This window comes from Aptenodytes patagonicus, chromosome 18 (assembly GCF_965638725.1).
Source record: "Aptenodytes patagonicus chromosome 18, bAptPat1.pri.cur, whole genome shotgun sequence".
Taxonomy (NCBI): Eukaryota; Metazoa; Chordata; class Aves; order Sphenisciformes; family Spheniscidae; genus Aptenodytes; species Aptenodytes patagonicus.
In genome coordinates, this window is record NC_134966.1 from 1,929,435 (window position 1) to 1,941,685 (window position 12,251).

General features: G+C 51.5%; 1 protein-coding gene across 1 annotated transcript; it reads right to left on the reverse strand.

The window, feature by feature from the left end:
- Nucleotides 1–798: 798 nt before the first annotated feature.
- On the reverse strand, nucleotides 799–10,045 carry PRPF4 (pre-mRNA splicing tri-snRNP complex factor PRPF4). Its single transcript, XM_076355258.1, is given in 17 exon segments — nucleotides 799–1,900; nucleotides 2,080–2,198; nucleotides 2,287–2,394; nucleotides 2,552–2,674; nucleotides 3,077–3,166; nucleotides 4,367–4,490; nucleotides 5,132–5,190; nucleotides 5,507–5,601; nucleotides 6,568–6,661; nucleotides 6,929–7,008; nucleotides 7,808–7,895; nucleotides 8,114–8,300; nucleotides 8,514–8,691; nucleotides 9,435–9,515; nucleotides 9,518–9,735; nucleotides 9,738–9,882; nucleotides 9,884–10,045. Coding segments are annotated over 17 exon segments (2,139 nt in total). The 5' UTR covers nucleotides 10,040–10,045; the 3' UTR covers nucleotides 799–1,706.
- Nucleotides 10,046–12,251: the final 2,206 nt, after the last annotated feature.

A 12,251-nucleotide genomic window follows, 5' to 3' on the forward strand; every position in this document is an offset into this window, starting at 1 on the left:
TTGTGTATTTTATTTACAAAACCTCTGTGCAGGCTAGCTGCACGTGATGGGGGCTAAGGGAGGAGGAGATGAGCTGCGAGAAGCCAAGGAGCAGCGCTGAAGGGGGCCAGGGCACGGGGCAGGGAACGCTCGGCCTCCTTCCCCTTGCTCCAGTGGAGTGGAGCTGAACGTGGTGCGACAGAAACCCTGCACTGGGATTCATACACCGGGAACAATGCGAGTGTAAACGCAGAACATTCACTGGGGTCCAAAATTTCATCCTAAGCCAGCTAGAAACATGGGAGCCTGCAGGGCGACTGCTGGGCCAGCATCATCCCGTGAGTGGCAACCTGATGAGAAACGCCCTGGGGGGGCTTGTCCTGGCTGTGCCGCTGGGAGCCCCCTGCACAGCGGCCAGGCGCTGCCTTTAGCAGCCACTTTATGAGGTGGCTAAGAACCAGCTTGAGCACACACAGCTTATCCAGGCTTACACGAGAGGAGGCTGCAATGAAGTATTTTTCTGTGTTGGTCGCTGGCCTCTCGACCCATAGCATTTTCCCTGGGAGTAAATAAGAGCCAGCATACAGCACGTGGCAGGTGCCACCATACTGGCACTCCGCTAGAAGAAAAGTAACTTGTGAGTGGGTTTGGGGTTGTTTTTTTTTCTTAAAACACAATCTCCAACTTCTGTTGAGAACAGCACTGTGTTCACTCCCAAGGAACATGGGCAGCTGCTCTCCAGCTGACAATGGGGAGATGAATCGGTCTTTTCTTTTCTCCCAAAGGTTTTTTACGATAGCAGACAGAAATCAAACCGTGTGTTGTGAAGTACCTGTAATTTCTCCATTCCTTAGTCAGACCCAGAGGCTAGGGTGCACATTCAAAACACGTTTCAATTTTCCAGAACACAACATTTGCAAAACCTCAATTTAAAGAATAAACAACAAATAAGAAAGCTCCGCACAGTGCAAGTTAGAACAAGACAATCCTATGCTGAAATAGCCTTCTTCGTATCGTCTCAGGTGAGACACAGCAAAAACTTGAACAGGAGATGCCTACGTGGATTTGAAACACCCAGTTCATGAGACCGCTCAAGGAGCGAGGACATGAGACGGTACACGGAAAAGAAAAATTTCCCTGGCCTTTAAGATCTACTGTGAGGGAGTACAAAGGGGACGCAGACCTCCACATTCAGAGACTCCCCTGCAGCGGCAGGGGAAGCAGGGTACCATCCTCCTGTAACTCTGACAGCTAGTTTTTCTTTCTCCAAATGCAAATCGAGTTTGAAGCCACAGACTCCTACCAAAGGCTCCTGGAAAATGGAAGGTAAGAAGGGCGTTAACAGAGGCTCAACAGCACACCATACCCGAGGTGTTGTGTGGCTACCTACAAATGTTTAGAACAGACTGGAGAAAACCTGTGAGCCTAACGTGGAAGGGAGGGTGGACGCAGATGGATCATCTCCAAATTACAGCAGAAAGCAGTGTCTGCAGTATAAAAACAAAGTCCTAAAAAGAGGAAAAACATCACCCAAGATTTGACTCCAACCAAGCCCTGGCAAACACAGGTGCTTCAGAAACACCTCAGCCCAAGACCAGCCAGTGACTACCGCTGCCGTAACGCATGTTGCAATAGCCGACTCCTTTTTTTCCTTTAATATAAAAAAAGCAAGTCTTAGTTGAAAGCCATTAACGTCTCCATTCCCGTTCACCAGCAGCACCTCTGAGCTACTCCGCTGTCCACAACTTGAAGGTTCTGTCATAGGAGCAGGTCGCTATCAGCTGGCCGTCGAGGGAGATATCCAGTCCCATCACCTTTCCCTCGTGACCAGCCAGCGTCTTCAAAGGCGACCAGCCGGGGTGAGTCCAGATCTTTGCGGTGTTGTCGTAAGCGCCTGTGAGCAGGAAGTTTCCGTGATTGGCTGCAGTAGAGGAGGAGAAAAAGGGAGAAGCGAGATTTGCAAATAAAAACATGACAAATCGTCTCTGCTAACCAGTACAGGCCTTCTTGACCTGAAGATGCATTTCTGAGTTGCCCCATCCCCTGCCACCTCAGCTCAGGAGAGGCAGGGATAAGGAACATCAGAGAGGAGGCACCTACGTTCAAATTTCACCCCGGTCACCAGGTTCTGATGGGCAGGAATGGTGTAGATGCACTTCCTCTGGCGGAGGTCCCACACTTTGCAAGTATTGTCACCACTGCCAGTTGCGACGTGGTATCTGCCAAAGGGTGGAGGAAGAACGTGGTGTTGGGAGCTGGGGTTTGTACTCAGAGCTCCCATGTAAACCATGCAAGCTCCTTTCTTACCCATTTGGGGAGAAGTTAACCCCGTAGATCTCCTTCAGGTGGCCTTCTAGAAACATGATACAGCGTCCCGTGCGCAAGTCCCACACCCGGCCAAAAGCATCCAGTCCACTAGGAAGAGAGGACCCGAGCATTACCCATCGGAGACTCCAGCAACTGCCAGAGTACACTCAGCTTCACCCGCAGAAATCGCTGGGGCGCTTGGCATCAGACAGCGACAAAACCTTGATAATATTTCACGTCCAGTCCTGACGCAAAGCAAACTCACCCAGTCCCAGCGAGAGACCCGTCTGTGTGAAAGGCAATGTCATAGACACCTTTACTGTGCCCTTCCTGATGGAGAATCTCTTCCTGAGCTTCCAAGTCCCACAAGCGCCATGAGTGATCGTAGCTGTAAAAACAAAGCATTTGTCCAACTAAATGTATCTCCAGGGAGAATAACAGGATATTTCACTAACTCTGTGGGCCTTTTATTTCCAGCTGGAGACCAACAGCATCTCACATGAGGGGCAGAGAACAGAATCCCAATGACTTGCTGTTATTTAGTTATTTTAGTTGAAGATGTCCCTGCCCACGGCAGGGGGGTTGGACTAGATGACCTTTAGAGGTCCCTTCCAACCCAAACTATTCTATGATTCTATGATTTACACTGCAACAGCCCAGCCGTTGTCAAGAATGGCCAACCCTTGCCCGTGTGGGGCTCCTCTGCAGACAAGCAGTGGTACCCACGGGGCTACCAGCTAGACGTTACCAGCTAGGTAATGTCTTAAAGCAAATAACCAAATCTCCATACCAGGTAGTACCCAGGAACCTGCCAGATGGGTGCCACATCACACGTGCCACTCTCATGCTGTGTCCTTCAATATCTGCCACCGGTTCATCACTGAAAAACAGAAACAAAAATCATCGGACACTGGTCAGAGGTGACTGGCTCTAGCCAGGCCTTTGCAAACATTATGATCACAGCAAGACAGCTGCTAATTAAGCGCAAGCCAGACAGGAAAATCAGTGTTTTAACTAGTGACTCTGAATTCTGCCTTTCATTCACACAGCTAAAGCTCTAAGCGAAACCCATGAATGTGGATTCATGTTGGTTATAAAGTTCTCCTGGGGCAATTATTTCCGGAAAATTAACAAGGCCCTTGTTAATTGCACTTTGAAAGTAGCAACAGCAGAAACAAAACGCGGACTCCCTGGACAGCAGGGAGTTTTAACTGTGGCTACACAGAACACATCCCCAACTACAGCAAATCCAGCTGTTCTGAGGAACCGCAGGGCAGGCAGGATAGAGTGAATGTTTATTCTCCCAGAATTACAGGCAGCAGGCCAGTAGCCTTCAGCAGAAGACCTGAACAGCGTGCAGAGTTTCTGTCCAACAGACCAACTAAAGAGATGTGGTCACATGAGACTAATAAACAACCCGTCCCTTTGCACAGGTATGCTTCTGCAATTAGAAACAGTGGCTTTCAGCTAAGGATAAACAACTGAGGATCTCAGAGCCGCCTGCCTCTTCCTCAGGTGCACTGCAGGGCTCCACTTTTCAAACACAGCAGGTGCTAGGGCTCGGTATCTACACCGTTCTCTTCTTCACAGGCTTGAGATAGATGCTGTGCATCTTCCAAAACTACACTGTGCAATGATAGGGCCGCTTGTTTTTATTACTGGATGAAGCTATGGTGCATGGTCATGTATTTGGTTAGTCCCTCTCCGAATACTGGTGCTTCCCAATAACTCAGAAGTTCATTTCTTAATATCCAAGAGGGGAAATTTTCTCCTAAATAAAAGGTTAGAATGAAACAATCTCCACATCTTCCATCCATCACCCAAAGCAGTTTACCAGTGCCCAGCAGCAATTCTGACTTGATTCTTTTCAGACGATTTCCCCTCACCTTGATTCCCCTAATCAGGGTGATCTCTTTTCCTGCTGAAGAAGGTGGCACATACTGAGGCCAGGAATTGCACTGGTATAACTACAAGAAAAGGTTATATTTGCAGGAGGATGGTAAATGTCTGATGTTTAATAACACAACATAAACCCCAAAACAACAATGCTGCAGCTGTGCATGTCTGGTATCATTCTGACCTTTCAAGGCTCCAGAGTTTGACAGACCCATCAGCCGCACACGAGGCCAGGTTAACGTCCTTCTTGTCTAGGGAGACAGTGGCTTTGGGATGGAAGACTATTGCTCCTACGTTGGTGTTATGTCCTTAAGAGAAAGGAAAACCACAATTCATAATCTGCCACGTGATCTTGGCCAGTTCTTCAGAAAAACAGCGTTTCTTTGTTACTGATTAGTCGGGTACCAGTGAACACTTCCACTGTGTCCTGCCATGTCGGGTGAAGTTGCATTGTTACTACCAGACACATCTGTCCTGCAAACAGCTAAACTGCAACTCCAGTAGCAGCCACTTAAGAGTATCAAACGCCAAGGTTTGTAACCCTCAAAATGCAGTGAAAATTCAACATATGATCACGAGATTTGTCCTCACATTTGTATTTAGTCAAAGTTGTGACCACTGTCCAAAGAACCTCACTGCTGTTAAGTGGCCTGGCCAAAAACACTAATATTTGGCTCAAAATATCTCAAACCAGGTTTTGAAAGAAAACAAGAACATCATTCAGAAACAGAAACAACAAACTCGGGTCTTGGCTCTAAGAGAAAGGCCAGGACTTCCTCTTGATTATGAGACACACGCCCATGCTCCGCAAGCCTGAGTGCTGCTCTCAGAGTAAAATCTGCCCAAAGAACACTACATTTTGAATCACAAAGTAATTCAGATATGGGAACTCAACCCGGAGAGGAACAGAAGAACTAAGCAAAGAGTCTCAGTGAAAGTTGCTCTCTACCTCGTAAGGTGTGAACAAGGTTGCAGTCAGGCACGGACCAGAGCTTGCACAATCCGCTCCTGTTGAAGACAAGAAACGGACATCAGAGTAGACAGGAACGTCAAAGAAGAGATCAAACACAGAGCTTCAAAACCACCCTGGGGGGTTCTGCAATGGCTAACATACCAATACGCTTTGGGCAACCAGCCATAGGGACTAACGGACTCAGACTGAAATCCCCGCTAAGCTCTAAAACGGGGTGAAGAGAGAGTTCAGAGTACAAAGAAAAAGCATTTCTGAACTCTCACGATTCACAGGCCTCCAACAACATCCCTCTCCGTCACTCCTGTTGTGCCCCCCTGGCCCCTAAAGCAAGTGCTGTAAAAGAAAACTTACCAACAGGCCGTAGCGAGGAGTTTGGAATTGGGGCTGAAGTGGCAGTAGGACAGTGGGCGATCATCTCCAATCTGACTGCAGAAGTTATTCAAGGACTGTGACGGAATACAAAGAAAATAATAAATGAGTCAAGTACAAACGACCTAGGGAAAGCCCTGGCCAAAGGCTGAGGTGAAGGAGGCAAATGTACACAGGAGGAGGCAGAGGCCTTTAGAAAGTCACTGTCAAAGGGAGGAGCTACCTCGGAGCCACTCCAGCTCCAAGCAGGAGGGCCACCGAGCCAGCCTGACTGTTGTAAGCTAGCACAGCCCCGGGGCACAGCTTAGCTCTCAACACGCCACCCATGGTACTTGCCACCGATAACCCCGCAGGCCTGCTTTGCAACTACGGTTTTGATAGAGAACTTACTGTACTTACTACTTACTGTAGTTTTGGCCTCTTTCTACAACTCATCCAATGAATACCACCAGAAAGACTAGGGCAAGCAGTGTGGTGCACTCAGGGGAGAAGCAAATCCTCTGGCAGCTAAAGCCTCTGGGTGTAAACAGGATTAGAGTGGCAGCACACTGTGTGCTTGAGCCATTCTGTTCGGTTAAGCTGGGAATCTGACTTAACATGCTCGAAAAGGGCATCTCAGAGTCACCTAAAACATGTTTTGCATTACTGTGTTAGTTATTATTTCCCTTGGTTTTAAGCACTAGTGACCACTGTACAGGGAAAGGAAAGTGAGCAGCCCCTTCCTAGCCAGCTAAACCTGTGACAAAGCCAGGAATAAATTCCTTTAGCTTCACAGGCTAGTGGCAAGGCAACGCAGGGATGTCTCTTCATCCCTCTGCCACGCAAGGGAACAACTAAAGTACATCTCTCTGAATCACTGAAGAAAGAGTTTGAACACGCTTTATGCATATCATAGGGAAAGAGAGAAAAAGCAGAGCTTTCCAACAGGTGACAGGAACAGCACAGAAAACTACACGCATCTGGACAGCGCGTCCGGGCAGCTGATCTCTCTGGAGATCAGCAAAAAGTTTTAAACACAGCAGCTGAGCAGCTGCCAAACCTACTCGCAGGGATTTGTGTAGCTCCTGTCTCTGCGAGGTCCTGGTTGCCTCCGGGATCTCTTTGAGCAGCCGGGCTTCTTCTAGCCGCTTCACTGCCCTGTGAAGAGGAAAGGTGGAGTACAAAGTCCCTATATTTTCCCTACCCTGCTGCTGGAAACAGGCCTTTCCCCCTTCTTCCCCCAAACTGGGCTAATGCTACACTCAGTCACTGAGAACTCAAGCTCCAAGCTCACTGCACTTGTCTACCAGCGTACATTCCCCATTCCTTTGATCTCAAATGTCCTGCGCTACCCACAGTGGGATTAGCGGCTAGATTTTACAAAAGGTTGCATCTCCCTCCTTCATTTGTGCCGTTTTTCCTTACCTGGGGAGTGAGTAGTTAGCAAGCCACAGCCTCGCTGTTTTCAGACTGCGTGGTCCTTCGTGGTACCAGGTTTGCTGATACTGTAAGAAAAAGAACAAAACTGAAGAAAAAGCTAATGTGATACAGCTCTTCCATTCAGCCACCTTAGATGACCTCCTCTTAGTACGTAAGTGCCACCACAGCATCTGCTCCTAAATTTTGCTGCGTTAAGGCCTCTTTTTAAGGGCATTTTGCGTAACTATAAGCCCTAGAAAAAGGTATTAAGAGAAACAAGTCAAACTCTCTGCGCTACAGATCAGATCCTGACGTGCTGCCATTTCACTCAGGAATACTCCAACTGAACACTAACTCATTTTTACCTAATGACGTACAGCTCCCTCCTTCCCTACACATCACCCAGTAAAAAGAAAGCCCAGAGCTGCAGAAATTGTCCTTATTTCTTACAGCAACCCCCAAAAATAATAAGGAAAAAACGGACTCAGAAAAGAGAAAGGAGAAGCAGAAAGAAAGAAGAATCAAAGGCAGAAACAGATGCAGTTGCAGGAACATATTTTTTTCTTCCCAAGTATGAAGACAAACAACAATAAAGGACTTGCTACACTAAGTAACAGTCCAAACGTCTGATCTCGTTTTGTATGCTGTACGCAGCATGGAATTTGGCCTGCAGTACAAGCCAGACTTACTGCTCCTGATTTAGATAACACATCGCCACAGTTTTGCTAATCGGCAACGCAGAAGGAGCATGAAAGGATGACATGAGAATCCAAAGACTGACCAAAACCAAGAGCCCTGGACATAGAAGAGACCGTCAAAGTAAGGCACCTCAAAGGGTATCATACCTGTCTCGCTCAGCACTGAGAGAACAAGAGAGACCATTACCTCTTCCTTGGATTTTTTAGACCTGTCGTCATCTTTCCTGGTCTTTTTTAATGCGTCTGTGCCAACCACCGAAAGGATATTTCTTAATCTGGAAAGAAACACATTAAGTCTTATTCCCTCAGTGAATTCTCAGCTAACCTGACAAATAATCACTGTCTGCCATTCTTTCTTCCTCAGCACTCTTGCTGCATTGTAATGAAGCATTGCCGACTGCCGGCACTCATCGCACCCCAACTACAAGGAAAACGTCAGGAATTTGATAAACTGAGAGTTCCCTGTTTGCAACGCTCGGGGCAGACACAGCACCTCTCCCTCCTTTCTGCAGGACCTTCTCCAAAGAGCGTGATGGGCTCCCCAAGCGCTCGCAAACAGGCTTTCACTTCAGAGTCGTCGGTGGACACGTTGATCTGCCGGGCTCTCTTCCTGCGCTCAAACTCAGCCAGCACTTCCGCCTGCCGCTCGCTCATGTGGTCTTCGAGATCAAAGACCTCACCTGAACAAAAAATGAAACATCAGCTTGAGAACAACGGTTGGACGAGAGATCCCTCTCAAACAGGAAGACCCAAACAAAGAGCCAACAGCCCAGGCAACTGTCTCGTGGTTTTGATTTCAAATTATGCTCCAAAGCTGATCAGAGACGTTTGAAAGTGTCACATTCCAGAGCGAGAGGGGGGAAAAAAAAGAAAAGATGGTTAAATATTCTCACCGCTGCTGATGTTGATGTTGCCAGCCTCGATGGCAGCTTTCATCCCTTCTTTTCCCAGCAACCCCGATTCTCCTTTTGCCAGACGCTCCCTTTCCTTCTCTTCCAAGCTGCCATAAAAGATGGGGGCTCTCTTGGGTGGGGGAGCATCGCCCTCTTCTGCGGGCTTGCTCTTTGTGGCCTGGAAGGTGAAGGCAGAATTTTAAGTGTGTTTTGGCTAAGAAGGAGACAACAAACAGCTTCTTTGGGCAAGAAAGCTCTGCTACAGAATGTTAGTACGTACGTCACGAAGAGGCCCTGAAATTGTACGCGAGGTGTTGATTTTCGACATTAAGGCTATGCCCCACGTGCAAAGATCAAAAGTAAAATGCCACGTTCAATATTTTTCTTAAGTGAGGCTGTGCTGTTTTCTGTTTCTTTATTATCTGCCTGGACCCCGGGTTTAAGGCTCTGAGGTTTTTCAATTTAAAAAAAGACCCCGCGGTTTAGAAGACGAAGCTTTTCCTAATCCTGCCGAACGAGCCCCAGAACAGGCGCCAGCGACGCCGGCCGCCGGCGCCCGCACCGGAGAGCGGAGGGAGGCGAAAGGCGAGCAGCTCCCCCCCCCCAGAAGAGGAGCGTTACAACAGACTTCCCAAGAAAAACTCAAGGAATCTGCAAAAACGCCTGAAAACCCGCCGGCGCCGCGGGCGCGGCCCCTCTGACGAGCTCTGGCGGCACCGGCGGCACGGGGGCGCCTCCCCACACCGGGGCCTCCCCGCCACGTCAAACCCCACGCGCCCAAAAGCAAACGCGAGCCCCCGGTCGCCCTGCGGCCTCTCCCCGCTCCTCCGGGCCCGCGGGTCCGTACCGGTACCGGTACCGCGCGGGTAATGGGCCCGGTGCCGCCGCCCCCCCCCCCCCCCCCCCCGTCCAGACGCCCACCTCCGCAGGCGCGGGGGCCCGCACGGGGGGCCGCGCTCCGCCGCGCGCCGCCGGGGCCCGCACGGAGGCCATGGCGGCGGCGCACCGGGAAGGGAGACGAGACGAGACGAGACGGGACGGGACGGGACGGGACGGGACGACCCGAGCGGCACCGCGCACAGGCCCCGGCGCCTCACAACCGCTTCCGGGGGACGCGGGGCACGCCGGGAGGCGCGGTGCCGGTTAGCGGCGGGCCGCGCGGGGCACGCCGGGAGGCGAGGCCTGGGCGCGCTCGGCCCTCGCCGGCGGCGGCTGAGGCTGAGCGGCGGCGGCGGGTCGCGATGCTGCGGCGGAAGCCGACGCGGCTGGAGCTGAAGCTGGACGACATCGAGGAGTTCGAGAGCATCCGGAAGGACCTGGAGGTGCGAGCGGGGCCGGCCGCGGCCGCCCCCGGCGGGTCTGTCTCCCCCCCGCCCGGGAGCGCCCTGACGCGGCCCCTTTGCCCCGCAGAGCCGCAAGAAGCAGCGGGAGGACGCGGAGGTGGCGGCGGCCGGCGAGGAGGCGGCGGCCGCCGTCGCGCTGGGCGCCGACCACAAGAGCCGGGAGCAGATCATCAACGACCGCATCGGCTACAAGCCGCAGCCCAAGGCCGGCGGCCGCGCCGCCCACTTCGGCACCTTCGAGTTCTAGCGGCGGGGGCGGCCCGGCACCCCCGGCTGAGCGGGAGACGGCGCCCGGCGAGCCGCCAGCCCCCCGCGCCAGCCGGGAGGGGCCCCCCCGCCCCCCATTGTGCTGCTGTTTGGTTTTGTCGGGTTTTTTAAGTTTGTCCGGTTAACACGCCTGTGCATGCCCCCTGGCCGAGTGTTTTGTTTTCAATAAATGCGTCTTTTTTTTTTTTTTTTTAACAAAAAAAAAATAATCACACGAGCCGCTTTAAATGGCTGCGGAGAGCACGCAGGCAGGGATGGAAACACCAAGACCACCGGTGTTTCCTTCACCTGTGTGCGCCCCGATACAGCGAGGAGGCAAAACACTGCCTCTGCAGCAGGATCTTTGGGGGATCTTTTGATGTAGTAATCTTCAAAATGGAGCCAGCGGAATGCGTTGATTTAAACCTTCAGCCCTACGCACTGGTGACCCCGCTAAGGAGATGCTGGAGAGCGTCGGGTTAGAGCGTTACGAGCCTGTGGGAATGAAGGCAGCGGGTGTCACGACTCTGGGTGCGACAGGCAGCGCTTCTAGACGCTGCTCTGTCACCTTCTGAGGTCAGGAAGGAAGCCCCCCACGTCTGTTAAAATCAGCTAGTCCCAAAGGTATTTCACAGAGATGGCTGCACAGCTGCTTCACCACCAGTGCCGCAGCTGGGACGTGGGTTGGGCCCTTAGCAGGGAACGGCTGCAGACCTGGCTGCAGGAGAACATAGTGGGCACGCGGACACGGAACGACATCCTGTATTTCCTGATTGAGCAGCTTTTCCTTTACGCTTCCCCCTTTCACTCCCGTTCAGCCCTGGGGAGTGCGTCACCCCAGCTGCACTGGTTTGTCACCCTGTGATGGAGTTTCAGGTAGCTGCCAGCGATGTCTCTTGCTCGGATCGAAGGTCACCAACTATTCCCTTACAGATGGCGTCACGTAAAAAGCAGAAAGGTGGATCGATTTCTGACAGACTAACCGGCACACACCTGGATTTACAACAGCGGTTCGTACCACCATCAGCTGGCTGGGCGCGTACTGAAAGGTGAGATAATGCAGAGCCCCAGAAAGGAGTCGTCTAGCGTGCAGTGAGGTGACCTGAAGGAAGCAAGGTATAAAAACTGAAGCAGCTTGTTGGTGTTTAAGAAACTCTGCTCCCTCCAGCCCGGGGAAGGAGGCAGAGCAGGGTGCCAGCAGCCCTGGGGCCTGCACCAGGTCACCCTCAGGGAATTCAGAGATAGAACCGGAGGCGCTCTCTGCTCCTGGCTGGGACTGTTTTCTACCATCTTCCAGCACAGCGATTGGTTATATTTTTTTCAGTGTCTCAAGCAATGCTCAAAACCAGAGTTGTTAAATTCTTGCTTCCCGTGTTGTAGGTGTATCAAATTTCAGGTCAGGCTGGGGAAATGAACAGAACTTAAAACTTTTCAAACTGGAAAGAGCCACAGACTGGCCTAGAGCAGAGCTGCTTTTCCAGTCTAACACCACATGAAATTGTCAGGGATTGCTCTGCTATTCAGGCATTCCCAGCATGCCCCAGTTCCGACAGGGAAACATCTTGGCAGGTTCCAGACATCCTTTGGTTGCACAGGGAAAGAAAAAACAACCCAGCCCCTCATTTCTCTTGTGTGGATGAATACAGTCTAGAGTAAGACTCTGTGAGGGAGACCGGTATTCCTTGCTGTACACAAGACACCTTCCATGCACCGAGGGGGCTCATTATTACAGCTCCCTAAAACTCTTGCCCTTCGACTCCTCCCTCCGTAGGGGAAAGCAGATCGATTCCTCTTTCCATCTCGGCTTCCCCCACACTCTGCAAAGTGTAACAAGGACTGAAAGAAACGGTGACTTGTGCATCAGCGACTCTCTGCATTCCCATTCCAGCAGCTTCAGGGCTTATTGCTCGTGGCTGGGATGGGCCCAGAGGATGCTGCTCCTCGCTCCCATCCCCAACCACCTGAAGGTGGAAACTCAGCCCCCACTGCTCACTCGCACCGTCGGAGCAGGCACAGAAGAGTCGTGCCAGAGAAAAGGGGCTGGGGAAGGCCAGGCTGGAGTCGCCTGGCTGCGGGGCCTCTTGCTAATAAAAGCAGGCACGCGCTCTTGGAGTCTCTTTCTGAATGCTGCGGTAAGAGCTGCCAGCCT